Below are 22,107 nucleotides of genomic sequence, written 5' to 3' on the forward strand. Positions count from 1 at the left end.
GCCTGATGTTTTATCGTGTGTGTTATTGTAGCCGAACCATAAACTTTGTCTACTTCACCGGACACTCATAACATTGGCAAAAACAAACTCCCTGTCACACCAAAAGCATCGTCATCATTCGGCCAGATGAGATGTGGGAGGAGAATATGGGCATCCTCGGTTCATTCCTTCACTCGCCCCACTTCATTTCTCTAGCAGGGACGTCCCGTTAACGGGAGGGCTGAAAGGGGATAGCAAATCGGCTGCATTTTCTCTCTCTCCCTCTGCCATTTTGAGAGAAACCTGTCGGCCTCGCATATTGGGATTTCTGCTGTTTTAACGGAAAATAAGAATCATGACCTGATTGTTGTTATTTCGGGATTTGTGTAGAACGTGAGTATTTTTTTTGTTTCGTTGCAAGTTTCCACCAGAGTCAATTGACAACTTCCATCTCATTGCTCCGTCAAAACAACCTACTGTAGAAGAAGCAAGCAAGGCTACAACAATAGCTAACTTCTATTTTGGGGACAACTTGTTACCACACACTGTGCAAAGTTGTTTATTCTATCAAATATGTATTATATTCTTAGTGGCAAATCTTGACTATCATGGCCATTGATATTTCTTGAACGAGTGGACTTTGCGTTTATAACGGGTAACATATAATTAACAATTTTAAAACTGTCATATTCTTTGCTGACAAACTACAACGAAAGTCATAGGTCGAATGACAATACAACAAATACGCTGGTAGGATAGCCTCATTCTCATTTCGTGACATTGCATTGAAAACAACATCGTTCCTGTCCTGATGTTGAGACCAGAGTTCCTCCGGCGGTAATGAGTCATGGACGATCACAGCACGGTTGAATTATTACCGAGAACAATGCACAGTCTGAGTTGTAGCAAAACATGGAAAAACAACGATTGTCGCTATGCACCGTTTCACAGAAGGATGCGGTTGGACCAAAATGCAGCATTTTGTTGTCTCATTATATGTCCATTTTCAAACCACTAGGTCAGACGTCACTCAACAATACATTCTTGTACACTGGACATAGACTTGGCGTATGTCACTCAAAAGCAATACATCAGCTATAGCAGAGACGCTTTTAAACAGGATGGTGTCCACACATAGTGCCTGCTAAACATGTATTGGTTGATAAACAATAGCAGTTGTAATTTAGGATCTGAATTTGATCACACTGTTGCAGGATTACTTTCCTTAAATGCAGGAAATCTTTAACTTGTATTAACTTGAAATATATTATTTGAGGTTTAAAAGGCTTCTGAAGTTTGTAATTTCCAATATGAAATGTTCCCTTCTGAAAAATGCATCAACCCCTACAGAAATGGTCATTAATTATAATCCACATAATATTTCCTGTTGCTACTGGATTATTTTCCTGCTGTAGCAAACTGGCTCAAATTAAGATCCTTTGCTCCAGAGTGGCACAGCGGTCAGATCACTGCATCTCAGTGCAAGAGGCGTCACTACAGTCCCTGGATTGAATCCAGGCTGTATCACATCCGGCTGACTTGCCTAGTTATATAATATTTTTTAAATTGTAAATGTAACCTTTATCTATCTATCTATATATATCTATATATATACACAGTGCTATATCTATCTATATATATATATATATATATATATATATATATATATATATATATATATATATATATATATATATATATATATTATATATATATATATTTATAATATATATATATATATATATATATATATATATATATATATATATATATATATATATATATATACACACACAGTGCCTTGCGAAAGTATTCGGCCCCCTTGAACTTTGCGACCTTTTGCCACATTTCAGGCTTCAAACATAAAGATATAAAACTGTATTTTTTTGTGAAGAATCAACAACAAGTGGGACACAATCATGAAGTGGAACGACATTTATTAGATATTTCAAACTTTTTTAACAAATCAAAAACTGAAAAATTGGGCGTGCAAAATTATTCAGCCCCCTTAAGTTAATACTTTGTAGCGCCACCTTTTGCTGCGATTACAGCTGTAAGTCGATTGGGGTATGTCTCTATCAGTTTTGCACATCGAGAGACTGACATTTTTTCCCATTCCTCCTTGCAAAACAGCTCGAGCTCAGTGAGGTTGGATGGAGAGCATATATATATATATATATATATATATATATGGGGCATTGAAAACTCAGCCTTGTGTAGATTTTGCCACGAGGAAACAGAATCAATAGAAAACATCTTCTGGTACTGTCCATCGGTTGCTTGCTTTTGGAGTCAGGTCCAGGAATGGTTATGTCATAATATCAGGGTTCAGATGGACCTGGAAACTGTATTGTTAGGGGGATCTGAAAAACCACGATCAGTCAATGGGAACTATCATTATACTCTTCCGTAAAGTATTTCGTTTTAGAGAAATATCGGTAGACATTTTACAAATAGGGAGGTTCAGGACCGTTGTAAGACATTATAGTAAAATGGAGGGATGTATTGCAAAAGGAAATTGCAAAATCGATTTATACTGATTTACCGATTTACCGATTATACCGATTTATACATCGGAGGGTTGGGGTTAAGATCAGAATGATTGATGATTGGCCGTTATGGGTGAAAATCAAGCACTTGAAGAGGAAATTAGGAATAGGTATAATTATTTAACTACAGGTACCATAGGTATAAGGGAAAATAGATGTAAATAGAAGTATTCTTGTCCGTTAGTTTACTTCTGGATCAGAAAACCAGTCAGTATCTGGTGTGACCACCATTTGCCTCATGCAGCACGACACATGTCCTTTGCATAGAGATGATCAGGCTGTTGATTGTGGCCAGTTTGATGTTGTACCACTCTTCAATGGCTGTGTGAAGTTGCTAGATATTGTCGGGAACTGGAACATGCTGTCGTACACGTCGATCCAGAGCCTCCCACACATGCTTAATAGGGGACATGTCTGCTGAGTATGCAGGATATGGAAGAACTGGGACATTTTCAACATTTTCAACCAGGAATTGTGTACAGATCCTTGTGAAATGGTGCCGTGCATTATCAGGCTGAAACATGAGGTGATGGCAGTGGATGAATGGGCCTCAGGATCTCATCACGGTATCTCTGTGCATTCAAATTGTCATTGATAAAATGCAATTGTGTGTGTTGTCTGTAGCTTATGCCTGCCCATACCATAACCCCAATGCCACCGTGGGGCACTCTGTAATAACGTTGACAACAGCAAACCGCTCGCCCACACAACGCCATAGACACTGCCTGCCATTTACCCGGTACAGTTGAAACTGGGATTCATCCGTGAAGAGCACAGTTCTCCAGCGTGCCAGTGGCCATCGAAGATGAGCATTTGCCCACTGAAGTCGGTTACGACACCGAACTGCGGTCAGGTTAAGACCCTGGTGAGGACGATGAGCATGCAGATGAGCTTCCCTGTGACAGTTTCTGACAGTTTGTGCATAAATTATTTGGTTGTGCAAACCCACTGTTTCATCAGCTGTCCAGGTGGCAGGTGGATCTCAGATGATCCCGCAGGTGAAGAAGCCGGATGTGGAGGTCCTGGGCTGGCGTGGTTACATGTGGTCTGTGGTTGTGAGGCCGGTTGGACATACTGCCAAATTCTCTACAATGACATTGGAGGCAGCTTATGGTAGAGAAATGAACATTAAATTCATTAAATTCTCTGGCAACAGCTCTGGTGGACATTCCTGCAGTCAGCATGCCAAATGCACGATCCCTCAAAACTTGAGACATCTGTGGCAATGTGACAAAACTGCACATTTTAGAGTGGCCTTTCATTGCCCCCAGCACAAGGTGCACCTGTGTAATGACCATGCTGTTTAATATGTCACACCTGTCTGGTGGATTGATTATCTTAGCAAAGGCTCACTAAAAGGGATGTAAACAAATTTGTGTAGAAAAGTTGCGAGAAATAGCTTTTTGTGCATATGGAACATTTCTGGGATCTTTTATTTCAGCTCATGAAACATGGGACCAACACTTTAAATGTTGCGTTTGTATTTTTGTTCAGTATATCGGCAATATTAAAGCTGATCTGTTTGAGTGGTTACATTTCTTCAGCGCCATCCCTCAGCTGTGTCCCCTTTGTTATCATTCGACCTGCAGATTGGACCTTTTATCAAGTCATTGATTTGTTCTAATCAAGCCATGCTGATCTAAGTTGCCAGTGGGACGTCTAGAGGACACGGTGTCAGCACAGGGTCAACACTGATGGCTATAAAGGCATTATCAAGATCTACAGATCATAGTGTGTTTATCTTATGTTTACATCAACACTCTGTTTACATTTGGTCATAATCAAGATGGGAAGGAGACATCATAAGAATACCCAAAACTTCACAAACGACACCGTTTTTGCAAAGGTACTGTAGGGACTCTATATTTTATTCCCTGTTCAAATGCGTGAATTCAGCACAGTAGCAGGGGGAATAGCAGGGCATAGCAGCACTTGTAGGGGGCATGAATCTCTTCTTTAGTCACAGCAGGGAGTATTTGATTCCAGATTACATTGTTTATTCTGCCATTAAGTATTCTGTCAAAGTTTGGAAGCAAATACGATACTGTAAAACGCTCAAGAAGACAGTAGTCTAATATGCATTCATGTACATTTCCACTGGCTGAACAAGTTAAATAAGGTCACGATGACAACCTTCAAAGGGGCAATCTGGAATATGACCAGTTGTTTTGATAAACAACTGAATGATGGGACTGGAGAAATGTTACCACTCTCAAATAATTCATAGACAAAGCTATGGATGCAAGTAGGAATAGCTATGGATCAAGTAAGAAAATAAATCTGTCTGTGACTCACTCAACTCACTTCTGCAGCAAGCGTCTGACAGTTTTAAAGACTAGACAACGAGACAGTTCTTTATTTAACAAGGGAAGTCACATCTCTTTTCTAAATGCGGCTTTTTTGTCTCTCACTCATCAAGTCATTGTCTTGTGACTGTTTGGAAAGAGTCTCTGCCAGAAAATACATAACCTAGAGTTAAAAAAGTTACATAGATATCTTGTAGGTGCTTTGAACTTGGCGTCTCCCTATATCTTGATTCACGGGGACAAGGGCTGTCTTTCTCCCACTTCAAGTCATTGCTGGAAAGCGAGCGATCATATCATGCAAACATTATGAACATATACTTCTTATTTAGTTATTAGACCACTGAGCATGCTTGCCCTTACATTTATATTTTAGTCATTTAGCAGACACTTTTATCCAGAGTGACTTACATGAGCAATTAGGGTTAAGTGCCTTGCTCAAGGGCACAGACAGATGTTTCACCTAGTCGGTTCGGGGATTCAACCAGTGAACTTTCGGTTACTGACCCAACTATCTTAACCGCTAGGCTACATGCCGACAAAAGAGTTTCATACAGTAAGGGATGGTTTCCGGACACAGATTACATTTTGTGTCCGGGAAACCATGCCTAAAAAGCAAGCTCAATGGAGAAGTTCTATTTAAAATGCTTTTTAGTCCCAGATTAGGCTTAATTGGTGTCCCTAACCCTAAAAGTTTGGGCTTCAAATCGTAAATCAGCTGACATGAGCAACCAAACCTGAGTGACATGTACAGTACAGTTCAAAAGTTTGGGGTCACTTAGAAATGTCCTTGTTTTTGAAAGAAAAGCTATTTTTTTGTCCATTAAAATAACATCAAATTGATCAGACATACTTTGTAGACATTGCTAATGTTGTAAATGACTATTGTAGCTGGAAATGGCAGATTTTTTATGGACTATCTACATAGGCCCATATGAGCAACCATCACTCTTGTGTTCCAATGGCACTCTGTGTTAGCTAATTGACGTTTATCATTTTTAAAGGCTAATTGATCATTAGAAAACCCTTTTGCAATTATGTTAGTACAGCTGAAAACTGTTGTTCTGATTAAAGAAGCAATTCAACTTGCCATCCTTAAGACTAGTTGAGTATCTGGAGCATCAGCATTTGTGGGTTCGATTACAGGCTCAAAATGGCCAGAAACAAAGTACTTTCTTCTGAAACTTGTTCTGAGAAATGAAGGCTAACGAGTTTCAGAAGAAAGGTCTTTGTTTCTAGCCATTTTGAGCCTGTAATCGAACCCACAAATGTTGATGCTCCAGATACTCAACTAGTCTAAAGAAGGTCAGTTTTATTGGCTTTTTAATCAGAACAATAGATTTCAGCTGTGCTAACAATTGCAAACAGGTCTTCTAATAATTAACTAACACAATGTGCCATTGGAACACAGGAGTGATGGTTGCTGATAATGGGCCTCTGTACACCTATGTAGATATTCCATAAAAAATCTGCCATTTCCAGCAACAATAGTCATTTACAACATTAACAATGCCTACACTGTATTTCTGATCAATGCCTACACTGTATTTCTGATCAATTTGATGTTATTTTAATGGAGAAAAATTTGCTTTTTTTTCCCTATGTGACCCCAAACTCTTGAACGGTAGTGTACAGTGTAATCACTGTCATTTACAGTGTATGTGAACCTATTGACAGAGACTGACATTGAGTTGATGTTTGCTGTGTGTGTGTGTGTGTGTATGTGCGTGTGTGTGGTGTATGTGTGTGCAGAAGCAGTAGAGTAGGCTGGTATTTCCTGTGTGCATGCTGCTCTGTCCCTTAGGAATGATTAGAATGTCTGTTCTTTTCTGCCTTTGTAGATTTAGTAACCCTGCTACTAGCCTGGTCAGACCTCCTGCTAGCGTGACAATACATCTAGGACCAGGATATTTCTCTGCTCCATCTCTTTGGAACAGGCTGGAGGTGGCAGTACTGTTTGGAAGTGAACTGCAGGAGTTGCCAGTATTGGACTGGAGCAAGGTTCAGTTAGCCTCGATACAAGGTTCTTCCTCCCTAAAGTCCACATTCTGTCATTTCAACAGGCCTGAATCAATGGGATTCATTTAAATGACCATTAAACAGCAGGAACAATTCCAGAATGTGGCTTTAAGGCTGAAGCACTGCTGGATCCATTGCCCACTTAGCCTGTCGTCTACAAGGCTATTGAAGCACTGCTAGATCAAACCACAGTTCAGTGAGTCCATAAGAAGGAGGGAGAGGATGGTCCTCATTTTAATGACCCAGCTCTCATACAAGCCACGACCTATGTAGCTAGTTTGTAAGCTAAGCTAGCCACTTCTCCAGTATGTGTTGATGTTATTTCACAGGATTTGTTTTTGGGCGGAAGCTGTAGAAATCAGTAAGAAATTACACTTCTGTAGCCAAATAACTTTTTTTTGTTTTTAATCATTAAATGACCTGGTATGATGGTGCATTGATCAGTTATACAGTTTAAAAGGAGTTGTTTTTGCCCAAAGTCAACTTTTGAAGTAACTGTTCAGTGTTTCCAGATTTCTATGAAATATGACATATAATTAACTACAATATGAGTAAAATAGTTTTCTTTACAAAAAAATTGTAGTTAAGTATGTTCAAAAGCAGCTTTTCTGTGTAGGAATGGTGTGGGTGTACCTCAACAACAGAATGGTGTGGGCCTACCCCAACAACAGAATGGTGTGGGTGTACCTCAACAACAGAATGGTGTGGGCCTACCCCAACAACAGAATGGTGTGGGCGAACCCCAACAACAGAATGGTGTGGGCGAACCCCAACAACAGAATGGTGTGGGCCTACCCCAACAACAGAATGGTGTGGGCCTACCCCAACAACAGAATGGTGTGGGCGAACCCCAACAACAGAATGGTGTGGGTGTACCTCAACAACAGAATGGTGTGGGCCTACCCCAACAACAGAATGGTGTGGGCGAACCCCAACAACAGAATGGTGTGGGCGAACCCCAACAACAGAATGGTGTGGGCCTACCCCAACAACAGAATGGTGTGGGCCTACCCCAACAACAGAATGGTGTGGGTGAACCCCAACAACAGAATGGTGTGGGCCTACCCCAACAACAGAATGGTGTGGGCCTACCCCAACAACAGAATGGTGTGGGCCTACCCCAACAACAGAATGGTGTGGGTGTACCCCAACAACAGAATGGTATGGGCTTACCCCAACAACAGAATGGTGTGGGCGAACCCCAACAACAGAATGGTGTGGGCGAACCCCAACAACAGAATGGTGTGGGCCTACCCCAACAACAGAATGGTGTGGGCCTACCCCAACAACAGAATGGTGTGGGCGAACCCCAACAACAGAATGGTGTGGGCGAACCCCAACAACAGAATGGTGTGGGCGAACCCCAACAACAGAATTGTGTGGGCCTACCCCAACAACAGAATGGTGTGGGCGAACCCCAACAACAGAATGGTGTGGGCGAACCCCAACAACAGAATGGTGTGGGCGAACCCCAACAACAGAATGGTGTGGGCGAACCCCAACAACAGAATGGTGTGGGCCTACCCCAACAACAGAATGGTGTGGGCCTACCCCAACAACAGAATGGTGTGGGCGAACCCCAACAACAGAATGGTGTGGGCCTACCCCAACAACAGAATGGTGTGGGCCTACCCCAACAACAGAATGGTGTGGGCCTACCCCAACAACAGAATGGTGTGGGTGTACCCCAACAACAGAATGGTATGGGCTTACCCCAACAACAGAATGGTGTGGGCGAACCCCAACAACAGAATGGTGTGGGCGAACCCCAACAACAGAATGGTGTGGGCCTACCCCAACAACAGAATGGTGTGGGCCTACCCCAACAACAGAATGGTGTGGGCGAACCCCAACAACAGAATGGTGTGGGCGAACCCCAACAACAGAATGGTGTGGGCGAACCCCAACAACAGAATTGTGTGGGCCTACCCCAACAACAGAATGGTGTGGGCGAACCCCAACAACAGAATGGTGTGGGCGAACCTCAACAACAGAATGGTGTGGGCGAACCCCAACAACAGAATGGTGTGGGCGTACCTCAGCAACAGAATGGTGTGGGCGTACCTCAACAACAGAATGGTGTGGGTGAACCCCAACAACAGAATGGTGTGGGCGAACCCCAACAACAGAATGGTGTGGGCCTACCCCAACAACAGAATGGTATGGGCCTACCCCAACAACAGAATGGTGTGGGCCTACCCCAACAACAGAATGGTGTGGGCCTACCCCAACAACAGAATGGTGTGGGCGAACCCCAACAACAGAATGGTGTGGGCCTACCCCAACAACAGAATTGTGTGGGCGAACCCCAACAACAGAATGGTGTGGGCGAACCCCAACAACAGAATTGTGTGGGCAAACCCCAACAACAGAATGGTGTGGGCGAACCCCAACAACAGAATGGTGTGGGCCTACCCCAACAACAGAATGGTGTGGGCCTACCCCAACAACAGAATTGTGTGGGCGAACCCCAACAACAGAATTGTGTGGGCGAACCCCAACAACAGAATGGTGTGGGCCTACCCCAACAACAGAATTGTGTGGGCGAACCCCAACAACAGAATGGTGTGGGCATACCCCAACAACAGAATGGTGTGGGCGAACCCCAACAACAGAATGGTGTGGGCGTATATAGCGGTCATAAAAAATATTAGTAGACCGCTGATTGGCCAGCTCATCCTGCTCAGGAGGATGACATCATCTTCTGAGGAGATAGCAAGCATTTTTAAAATGGTCTGTTTGAGATACACGTTCGAGGTGGGGCTTTTGAATTGTTTTTTCCCCTCCAATTTATGCGCTGGCCACAAAACACGAGTATAAGAGGAGTCAACAACATTATTTGGGTATGAGTTAAGAGAATAATCACTTTTAAAAGTGAGATTTTCACTGGAAAGTTACTTGAAAACTGCAACATTGTCTCTGTCTCATGGCAAAATGTGTAGAGTAGAAGGAAATTAACTTTAAAACTACAAAATGATTTCTAATCCTCTTGACAAAATGTGGTGAATAGCATGAGATCAGCTATAAAACAGCAAACTTTTTTCTCTGCCCCATAGTAAAACGTGTTGAAATGCAGGAAGTTAGCGGTTTTCTTTCCACTTATACTGTGTTTTCAAAATACCCCTCCATATACCCCTTATTATGCCTCGAGGGGGGTATTTTAAGTAATGTCAAACTGTAGAATTGCAGGAAATTATTTGTAAAGTAAATACACCCGTTGATTCATTATGATCTAAAATGAAAAACTGATCCTAGATCAGCATTCCTACTCTGAGATGCTACCTTGGGTTCCTACAGCCCCTGAGCTCCATTCATATACTTCATTATAGCATCAAGGGAAACTTGCCCTATTATATTTAACCAATTGACTGTGGTAAATGTAATGTAAGTTAGGCCTCTATCTCTGTGGTGAGGTCGGTGGCTGTGACAGATACTTATTGAAACCAGTTCATCTGCCTCTGTCTGGGTGTTACTACTGTCATTGTTGCTGCTGCTGCTGGCAAGAGCAGTGTTGCCAGCATGTCACAGCCAAGGCACAATTGGCTGCTGAGGTTGACTGGGAATCAATTGCTAGATGGTATGTTGATTACAGCGTGACTGCTCTCCATTCTGCCATATTCTCTAACTTGGAAATCTTTAACAGCTGGGGTCGAGGCTAGGGTGGAGGACATGAATGACATCAGAGCTCAGGATAATGTACTAGCCTATATTTTGAATTGCCTGGTCCCAGATCTGTCAGTGATGTCTTGCAAATCAGATCTGGGACCAGGCTATATTTCCACAGCTCTTAAGAAACTGCTACCACATAATAGGCTATGCAGTAACCATTGTATTAGATTTTTCCACCATCCGGCTCTTTCTCTAGCAATTAGTCTGGGAATGAGGTTTACAGTACACTATATGTACAAAAGTATGTGGACACCCCTTCCAATTAGTGTATTTGACCATTTCAGCCACACCTGTTGCTGAGAGGTCTTTAAAAATAGACCACACAGCCATGCAATCTCCATAGACAAACATTGACAGTAGAATGGCCTTACTGAAGAGCTCATTGACTTTCAGCACGGCACCGTCATAGGATAACACCTTTCCAAAAAGTCTGTCAAATGTAAAAAACGTGAAAACGTTTAGGAGCGACAACGGTTCAGCCACGAAGTGGTAGGCCACACAAGCTCACAGAACGGGAACGCAGAGTGCTGAAGCGCGTACAAATCGTCTGTCCTCAGTTGCAACACTCACTAACGAGCTCCAAACAGCCTCTGGAAGCAACGTCAGCACAATAACTGTTTGTTGAGAGCTTCATGGAATGGGTTTCCATGGCCGAGCAGCCGCACACAAGCCTAAGATCATCATGCGCAATGCCAAGTGTCAGCTGGAATGGTGTAAAGCTCGCGCCATTGGACTCATTAGAAACACATTTTCTGGCTTGATGAATCACGCTTCACCATCTGGCAGTCTAACGGACAAATCTGGGTTTGCGGATGCCAAGAAAACACAACCTGCCCGAATGCATAGTGTCAACTGTAAAGGTTGGTGGAGGAGGAATACTGGTCTGGGTCTGTTTTTCATGGTTCGGGCTAGGCCCTGTAGTTCCAGTGAAGGGAAATCTTAATGCTGCAGCATACAATGACATTCTAGACGATTCTGTGCTTCCAACTTTGTGGCAACAATCTGGAGAAGGCCCTTTCCTATTTCAGCATGACAATGCCCCTGTGCACAAAGCGAGGTCCATACAGAAATGGTTTGTCGAGATTGGTGTGGAAGAACTTGACTGGCCTGCACAGAGCACTGACCTCCAACCCATCAAACACCTTTGGGATGAATTGGAAAGCCGACTGCGAGCCAGACCTAATCACTCAACATCAGCGCCCGACCTCACTAATGCGGCTGTGGCTGAATGGCTGAATGGAAACAATTCCTTGCAGCAATGTTCCAACTAGAGGTCGACCGATTAATCAGAATGGCCGATTAATTAGGGCCGATTTCAGGTTTTCAAAACAATCGGATATCGGTAATTTTGGACGCCGAATTTGCCGTTTTTTTTTTTTACACCTTTATTTAACCTTTATTTAACTAGGCAAGTCAGTTAAGAACACATTCTTATTTTCAATGATGGCCTAGGAACGGTGGATTAACTGCCTTGCCCTGGGCAGAACGACAGATTTTTACCTTGTCAGCTCAGGCATTCAATCTTGCAACCTTACGGTTAACTAGTCCAACGCTCTAACCTCCTGCCTCATGAGGAGCCCGCCTGTAACGCAAATGCAGTAAGAAGCCAAGGTAAGTTGCTAGCTAGCATTAAACTTAATCAATCATAATCACTAGTTATAACTACATATGGTTGATGATATATTTTTAAACCTGCATATTTAGCTATAAGAAATCCAGGTTAGCGGGCAATATTAACCAGGTGAAATTGTGTCACTTCTCTTGCGTTCATTTTATTTTATTTTTTTAACCTTTATTTAACTCGGCAAGTCAGTTAAGAACAAATTCTTATTTTCAATGACGGCCTAGGAACAGTGGGTTTAACTGCCTGTTCAGGGGCAGAACGACAGATTTGTACCTTGTCAGCTCGGGGGTTTGACCTTGCAACCTTCCAGTCCAACGCTCTAACCACTAGGCTACCCTGCAGCCCCAAGAGCAGTGTTGCCAGCAATTCATTGCACGCAGAGTCAGGGTCTATGCAACAGCTTGGGCCGCCTGGCTCATACCGAACTAATTTGCCAGAATTCTACGTAATTATGACATAACATTGAAGGTTGTGCAATGTAACAGGAATATTTAGACTGATGGATGCCATCCGTTAGATAAAATAAGGAAAGGTTCCGTATTTCACTGAAAGAATAAACGTCTTGTTTTCGAGATGATAGTTTCCGGATTCGACCATATTAATGACCTAAGGCTCGCATTTCTGTGTGTTATTATGTTAGAATTAAGTCTATGATTTGATAGAGCAGTCTGACTGAGCGATGGTAGGCACCAGCAGGCTCATAAGCATTCATTCAAACAGCACTTTAGTGCGTTTTGCCAGCAGCTCTGCTGTTTGACTTCAAGCCTATCAACTCCAGAGATTAGGCTGGTGTAATGATGTGATGTGAAATGGCTAGCTAGTTAGCGAGGTGCGTGCTAATAGTGTTTCAAACATCACTCGCTCTGAGACTTGGAGTAGTTGTTCCCCTTGCTCTGCATGAGTAACACTGCTTCGAGGATGGCTGTTGTCGTTGTGTTGCTGGTTCGAGCCCAGGTAGGCGCGAGGAGAGGTACGGAAGCAATACTGTTACACTAGCAATACTAAAGTGTCTATAAGAACATCCTATAGTCAAAGATATATGAAATACCAATGGTATAGAGAGAAATAGTCCTATGATACCTATAATAACTACAACCTAAAACTTATTTCCTGGGAATATTGAAGACTCATGTTAAAAGGAACCACCAGCTTTCATATGTTCTCATGTTCTGAGCAAGGAACTTAAACGTTAGCTTTCTTACATGGCACATATTGCACTTTTACTTTCTTCTCCAACACTTTGTTTTTGCATTATTTAAACCAAATTGAACGTTTGATTATTTATGAGGCTAAATTGATTTTATTGATGTATTATATTAAGTTAAAATAAGTGTTCATTCAGTATTGTTGTAATTGTCATTATTACAAATACATTTAAAAAAATCGTCAGATTAATTGCTGTCGTCTTTTTTTGTCCTCCAATAATCGGTATCGGCGTTGAAAAATCATAATCGGTCGACCTCTAGTTCCAACATCTAATGGAAAGCCTTCCCAGAAGAGTGGAGGCTGTTATAGCAGCAAAGGCAGCACCAACTCGATATTAATGCCCATGATTTTGGAATAATTTTGCACGCCCAATTTTTCAGTTTTTGATTTGTTAAAAAAGTTTGAAATATCCAATAAATGTCGTTCCACTTCATGATTGTGTCCCACTTGTTGTTGATTCTTCACAAAAAAATACAGTTTTATATCTTTATGTTTGAAGCCTGAAATGTGGCAAAAGGTCGCAAAGTTCAAGGGGGCCGAATACTTTCGCAAGGCACTGTATATATATATATTTGGAGGAGTAACTAACTAAGTCCTATGAGGACATTCATTATGCTTGGATTTTCCAATTCCCATTACACCACAACACAGTAGTGTCTGTGCCTCATATCTCACCAGCTGTTAAATAATCCAGAACCCTCACATCAGCTGTTCCAGTGTTCCACAGCCTAGTTATCACAGATGGCTTCTTACTGATGCAGAATAAAGAGGATGATTGCTTCTCTGCACGAGTGCCAGTGACACGTTTCCTGAATCCTACCCAGGATTTGGGTTCCCCTCCAACCAATCCCAATTCAGTTCCGTCTTCTACATTTCCTACCAGAGCATGGTATTTTCATCCAACACAATTTATCTACAAATTCCAAAACCCTACATTTTATTCCAACTCCAATTTATTCCTCATTTCACCACCTTTGAATAGGAGGGCGCTGACGCCTGAAGTTCAACCCAAATTGAAATTGACCACAATTCCTCTGGTAGTGGCTGACAGAGCAGAGCTGTACCTCTCTGCATTTTCATTCATCAAGGCTGCAGCTGTAGCGTTTAGCCAAATGTTACTCAGCAGTGTCCACTAGCATATTCAGTGTTTCTATATTTATCCTACTCAATTCCAGTGAGAGAACACATGGAGTGTGTGTGGTTGACTGGTGACAAGACACAGCAAAGAGTTGTACTATATTTTTTCCTCCCCTCATGTATTTTACTTGAATTTACTCCTAGCACAAAGTGCATTATTGTAAATATTACCACATGGAGCCAGTTGCTGAATTGCCACAAATAAAAAGGAAAAAAGAAACACGCCAACATACCAACACACCAGCTATTAAATAATTAAACCAACAGTCATGTGGGAAATTTAATGTCGCCGAGTGACTGAGAGGATGACATCATCTAACTGCACTGTGTTGCCAGATTTTCATGACACGTTGCAGGTGAATCTGAGCAGAAATCCCCCTCCAATCTACTAAAAGTAGCCCATGAAACGACCCTATCTGGCAACACTAACTGGGCAGAATGCTCACAAGGGGACACTGTAGGGTCATTTCTCGGTGTACACAAGAGATGCCTGATATCTTTCAAAGCAAATGCATCAATATCTAATAACTGTAGATTCTACGGAAAAATATTATTTTCTGATACTCTGTGTGTTCTAATCTATGACTCTGTTCAGTGTTTCAGCAGGGAAGACCCTTGTGGCGGAGTCTGAGGATAACGCCAACAACAGAAGCAGGAAGTGCTGACTTGAACCTTGACACCAAACAACCAAAGCCATGTGCTCTGTGAACAATCCAAACTGGGTGACCTTCGAGGATGAGGGGAGAACGTCTACGTCTCCTTCTTTTGCCTCAACCCCCTTGAAGATCCCAGAGAGTGGGACAAAGTTGGCCGCAACACCCCTGAAGTCACCAGGGGCAAAGACAAGTTCACCCCCTTCCTTTGCCTCTACACCCCTGAAGACAGCCCCAGGTAGTGTGACAACGACAGGGTTAAAGACAATCCCCCGTCCCAATGGACTAAAGCTGATACTGCCCCCAGTGGGAGATCCATCCTGGATCTTCAGCAGTTCCCTTGAATCCAGCTCCCCTCCAATGCACTTTAACCTCAATGGAAGTTCCTGTGTGCCCTGCAACACTCCTCTTTGCACTCCGGTGAGGGAGGTTCCTCCTACCGGCGCGTTACCTTTCCATTGCAGGCCCTGGGATCAGCACGATTTCTTCAGTAGTTTTTCCAGTTCATCCTCTGCCTCTGTGCCTTATTCTTCTTCTCCCCCTGGCCCAGACCAGGCCACCACTACCGGCACCACCACACATCTCCAGGGTGACGTCTCTGTCTCCGATGGCCCCAGTACCTTCCCCTCCTTCCAGGGGGACCCGGGACATTTCAACCCATTCTGGGAGGGGGCTGGTGGGCATAGCGTGGACTCTGGAAGCTCATCTTCCGACTCCGATGCTGGAGGTTCTAGTCTGCCTCGCTTCTTCATTCGGACGAAAGACGGCAACGAGCCTCCTCGACCAGACCACCTCCAGAGCTCCTACTCCTACATCTGCCACAAGCTGGAGGGCCTGCGGGCCGAGGAAGAAAATAACACAGAGGAAGGAGTAGGGATGGAGAGGGGGGAGAGGAGAGGAGTAAGAGACAGGGAGGCAGCCAAGGAGGGACCATCCCCAGCCTTTGTCTCTCACGGTCTGTTCCGTAGCGAGAAGAGAGACGGCTGGTCTTTAATGCTGAGGATCCCAGAGAAGAAAAACCGAATGTCGTCCCGACAGTGGGGCCCCATTTACCTGCGTCTGCTGTCTGGAGGTGTGCTCCAGATGTACTATGAGAAAGGACTGGAGAAGCCCTTCAAAGAGTTCCAGCTGCAGCCTCACTGCAGGTTGTCAGATCTCAAGCTAGAAAGCAATGGAGAGCCTCGCAAGATCCAGACAGTTAAGGTGGAGCACGTGTCTTACACAGAGAAGAAGCGCTACCACCCCAAGGTAATGTGGGGGGGAGGCACAATTGAGGTTTTTAAATCACATTTAAAACACACCTTTGTAGCTTGGCGTTGTAGCACTGTTATAGATGTCATCATATTGTTTTACTGTGTGTCGTGATTTTAAATGCATAAAGTTTGATTTGAAGCTGGAGGTGTCCCACGAGGCAGAGGTGGAGCAGCTGCTGAAGTTTGGAACCACGGAACACGGCGACATGGAGGACCTTTTCGAAACTATGGAGGAGGAGCTTCTCAGGCTGGCGCCGCCGCTGTTGCAGAAACGGCACTACGACGAACAGGAGATGACACTGCAGATCACAGACCACCTCTGGGTGCAGCTGGACAAGGTGCATGTACTTCTTCTTCCACTACCATACAACTACTGTAAGACAGTTGGCGCAAGCACACACATTTTGGTCAGGAAATGTAACTTTGCTAGTGTAGTTCATTGGTATTTCAGCATTATTACATGTTCTTTGATTTTTTTACATAATTTAAAAAAATGTTATATCCAAAACATACAATATACTTGCAGTGAAGCTGCTCAACAACTACACCACACCAGTCATTCAACAGACTCCCATTCAGGGCGACACAGAAGCATCCAGGGTAAATGCCCTACACAAGGGCATGTCGACAGATCTCTCACAAGGCAAAAAACAGGGACACGAATCCTCTAAGATCCCCCCCCCCACAGTTCCCCAATAGCTGCCCCTCAACCATCCGAGACCCCTCCCACCCCCCCAATAATAAAAAATTAATGAATTCCATTCCCCACCCCCAAGAAGCCCCCCAAGAAGCCAACAACCAAGAATATTAACTAAAGAGAAAAAAGACAAAAAGGAAAACAGAAAACAATGCAAAAAAAAAAAAAAAAAGGACATCAAAGGAACACTGAAATCATAACAGCAAGGCCAACTGTTTGTTTGAGTGCATGTCTGGCACTATTTACGTGTGTGTATTGAATGAGAGTGTGTGTATATGGATGTGTACAAACACCTGCATGGCATCAGCCTCTGGCAAACCGGCATTAGCTGTAAAAAAACACTGCCCCTCAGTGTCATTCTTTTTATTCTGTTTCATTTTGACTTTATTTTTTTACTTTTATCTTTGACTATCATTCTATCTCCCGCCCAGAAACTCCACTCCCACATCCCATCCATCTCTGCTGGCCACCCTCTTTGGATTTCTACACCACATATCTTTCAACTATGCTGTGATGTTGAATGTACAATTTGAATCTATCTAATCCAATAGAATCCACAGATTGCGAGTTGAAGATAAATACTTTTACTAAGAGTATTAGTATAGTAGTAATAGACTGACCCGGTCTATCCAGATCTCCTAACAGTACTATTTCTAGGGTAAATTTTAGATCAATGTTATGCATTTTCAGCCATACTTCTCTCTTGAGAAGTAGCAGTTATTTACTATTTTACACCTGGGGTTGCTATACATTACAGGTTCTTAAAATCAGGCGTTATTAAAAACAATTTTATTAATTGCTGTTACTTGTTATATAACACATTGATAGCCTAAATAATAAGGGTATACTTTTCTATGAATGTCTTTTTCTAAAATCTTTCACATGAAAATGATTCCCTACCTCCTATTTTGTATATATTACATGCCCCTTGGGGATCCTTTTTGCCACTCCACCTCTCATTTGCTAAAATCAGAGGATACATTTTTCAAGGACGGTGCATTGATGGACCGGGCGGCCATGACGAGGATCCACTGCCTGGCGTTCCTCAATGGCCCAGGGGAGTGCTTCCTGGCTCTCAACGACTTGGGGCTTCTCCGCTTCGACGCCAGCTACGGCTCTGGCTCCGAGGAGGTTTAGTATTAGTTTCTTAACATGCATAACAACTAAACATACAATTTGAACACACACATCAATGCACAATTTTAACACCCATCAACACAAACATACAATTTTAACATAAGTAAAATCATCCAGGATGACCAAAGAAATCAAGATATGTCTATTGCCATTGTGGTCTTTCAGGATGACCTCCTGGAGGGCTGGATGGAGATCAGTGACTGCTACTTCCACAAGTGCATCAATGACTTGGAGTTCCACAGGTCTCGGCTGCTCAAGTTCTCCCCTCCGGATGCCTGTAGAGTAGAACTGATGCGCTACAAGACATTAGCCCTGGGAAGTACCGAGCTGCCCTTCTCCGTCAAAGCTGTGGTGACTGTCCAAGGGGCCTACGTGGAACTCCAAGCCTTTCTCAACATGTCAGCATTCTTCCCGTCATTTATCAGCGTGTCGGAGACTCAGCCACTCTGCGAGAATGTCCTGATCCGTGTGCCGGTACCGGGGGACTGGGTGAAGGTGTCGCGTACAGTGACGTTGCTACGACGTAAGTCACTGACGGCCAGGATGAACCGAAACGCGTGTCTGGGGTCAGTCAGCGCTTCAGAGTCACAGCCAGTCATGCAGGTTACCGTGGGGACGGTCAAGTATGAGAATGTGTACTCAGCCATAGTGTGGAGGATCGACAGACTGCCTGCTAAGAACATGGGTAAGGACTAAGGAAGAGTTTGGCTGTCTATTGATGATGGCGGTCTATTGATCTATTTTCATATGGAATGCTGGTTCATTCTGACAATATTGGCTTTATTTTACATGTTATAATTACTACTTACCGAAATAGGTTTCCAAATAGTCTATGTGAATTGTAACTTATGTTCCCTAATCAGTTTAGCTACAAGACATATTATTTATAGTATTATGGTTTGTTATACTATTGCTTGGCTAAATATTAAATTCCAATTGACTGATGTTAGTGATTTGTTTGCATTGTGCCAGAGGATGGAAACATGTATCTTTCAGATTCTGCTCATAGTGCTCCCCCAAGTGGTATAGATTGCTAAATACACATTCTCCTTTTTACCTCACAGCAGTGGACCATCCCCATACCTTCTCCTGTAAGTTAGAGCTTGGTTCAGACCAGGAGATCCCCAGTGACTGGTATCCGTTTGTCACAATGGAGTGTGACATGGTGGGGGCCGTGGTTTCACAGACCAGAGTGACGTCAATGGGCACAGAGAGTGACATTCAGCCTCAGAAACATGTCACCAGTAGGACCCACTATCATTGTCAGGTAAGGCCTGAGATATTATTAGTTAAGTTTAATATCTATAATGTTTAGTATTTTTTTGCTGTTTAATATCTATAATGCTATTTCCCAACGAGAATCATGCTTTGTGATTAAGGGTGCAGGGTATTTTTTATACTGTAGTTATTACTGTGACACCAGCTGACCTTAAACTATAGGACCAGCCTAGGCATGTGATGTAGTGTAGTAAAATCTTCTATTGTTGTCATGCCATAGTGATTATTCCATATCTAATGAAACTGAACCGTATCGGTCTGTCCTTTTATAGGTAGAAATTGAGAAGAAGTGGATTGAGACAGAAGCACAAGGGCAATCAGGCTGCACAACACAGTAATGATTATGATCAAGGAAGTCTTAAAGGATCAAGTCTCACATTACCATACTCCCAAGTCTCGTTAGTCGTAAGGAAGCCTGGAATTGAGGCTATACACTAGATGCCTATTTCCTTGGTCCAAGACATTTTTGCCAACCAAACTCATCCTCGCTGTTTCAATACAAGGACAAATGTTTGAAAGGGACATAATCTACATGTGGCTGATGAACAATTGTGCTTTTATATTTTGTGTTTGTGGTGTATACTTTATCACCTTTAAGTCTGTCATAATATTGTTTGGTCCTATTGTACTCCTGTATGTATGGATATTAACATGTTGTTTATCCTGGGTGCCAGACATGACAAGAGAGCAGAAACAGACTGGCAGCCAGGCTAGTTCTAACCTGCACGGTAGAATAGAATTAGGCTACAACAAACAAATATATTATCATTGGAAGAACAAACAACCGAACACACAGCCCTACCATCACAATGCACTTTACATTTCTCTCAGAAGATTATTCATTGTGAAATGACAGGCGGTTGAAGAAGCTCTCTTTATAAAAGAGTAAATACCACATATAATCTTGTAGGCTTGCATTTAACACACTCAAAAGGACTGGTTTTTTTAGGCACAGGAGGCTGCTGAGGGGAGGACAGCTCATAATAATGGCCGGAATGGAGCAAATGGAATGGCATCAAAGACCTGGAAACCATGTGTTTGATACCATTCCACCTATTCTGCTACTGCCATTACCACAAGCCCGTCCTCCACAATTAAGGTGCCACCAACCTCATGTGAGATTAGGCTAAATCTAGTCCTCTGTAGCTCAGTTGGCAGTTGCAACGCCAGGATAGTGAGTTTGATTCCCGGGACCACCCATACATAAAATATACTGTATGCATGCATGACTAAGTCGCTTTGGATAAAAGCATCTGCTAAATGGCATATATTATTATTATTATATAAAAAGCACCTTCAATGTAGATTCTCAATTGAGCTTGCTTTTCGGTCCAGGACAAGGCTCGATCTGTCTCTGGGAAACAACCCATAGTGTTTTCAAAAACTATCTGGAATGAATTTCCAATTAAGACAATTAGGCTAATTATATAAATGTCCTGTCATTTGTTGACTAGCTAGCTGACCATGGTCCTTTTGCACAGCTAAGCATGTGCACTCATCTATTATTCTATAAGTCAATATCATTGACTTATGGTTATATGAAGTAGCCCACATACATTATGGTCCCATGTACTTGCCACGTCAGGGCTGTGGGTTCGATGCCCACGGGGGGGGGGGACCAGCACGAAAATGTATGCACTCACTACTGTAAGTCATTCTGGATACGAGTGTCTGCTAAATGACTCAAATGTATTACTAATTACAATATTTCAGAGGGGGCTCTAGAGATGCAGCAATGGTCTGCGCTCACTAAAGAAACTATATAACTACATTTATTAAATGTGTTGTATGTGTATATGAATTAAGTGGTAATTATTAACAAAACAAATTAAAGATATCTGCATTTTATGCCTGTGTTTGTGAAATGGTAGAGGTGTAGATCAAAAGTTGCAACCTGGTCTCAGAGCATTTTGTATTATTTTGATTGTAAATCCAGGACAAACCATTTAGCATGATACGTTATGTTTCATGTGATATGCATTCATTTGCGGATGTCCATCATACATTTACGGGGTTCGTACAGACAATGGCAAGTCAAATTCAAGGACTTTCAAGTACTTTTTCAAGCACTAGTATTTATTTTCAAGGACCATCCATTTGTAATAGTTCCTATTATGCAATTGTTCTAGTCACCACCAGATAGCAGTATATTGCCACAATCTTGTAAAAAAAACTAAAAACATACTATTCATCACTACCTTACAAGTTCTACTCAATAATATGTGTTTCACTACTTATTTACTACATACATGAGTGATATGTCAGTACTGATGATGTTGACTGATTTCCTTATATGAACTGTAACTCAGTAAAATCTTTGAAATTGTTGCATGTTGCATTTATATTTTTGTTCAGTGCACATTATAATAATATTGAATTGTCTTTATATTAAAATTCTCTATATATTTCACTAAATGTTAGGTCCCGTAGGCTCTCCCAACACAATGACATGAAAGTGAATTTTAACAGTGTAAAAGGCCCTTAGTTGACTCTAAAATGTTGTATCCTATACCCATTTGAAGAGAAACAAGTTATTGTGTTTGATAACATTAAAGATTATCTCATGAGACCCTATTTACATTTTAGGGGACCCAACATGGGTC

General features: G+C 42.5%; 1 protein-coding gene across 1 annotated transcript; it reads left to right on the forward strand.

Moving 5' to 3' along the window:
• The first annotated feature begins 151 nt into the window (after positions 1-151).
• Positions 152-21,832, forward strand: LOC110499324 (stonin-1). Its single transcript, XM_036956153.1, has 7 exons — positions 152-372; positions 15,082-16,387; positions 16,533-16,730; positions 18,080-18,220; positions 18,392-18,911; positions 19,291-19,493; positions 19,777-21,832. The coding sequence occupies exons 2-7, from the start codon at positions 15,182-15,184 to the stop codon at positions 19,840-19,842; spliced, it is 2,334 nt and encodes a 777-aa protein (XP_036812048.1). The 5' UTR covers positions 152-372; positions 15,082-15,181; the 3' UTR covers positions 19,843-21,832.
• The last annotated feature ends 275 nt before the right edge of the window (positions 21,833-22,107 follow it).

This window comes from Oncorhynchus mykiss, chromosome 20 (assembly GCF_013265735.2).
Source record: "Oncorhynchus mykiss isolate Arlee chromosome 20, USDA_OmykA_1.1, whole genome shotgun sequence".
Lineage (NCBI taxonomy): Eukaryota > Metazoa > Chordata > Actinopteri > Salmoniformes > Salmonidae > Oncorhynchus > Oncorhynchus mykiss.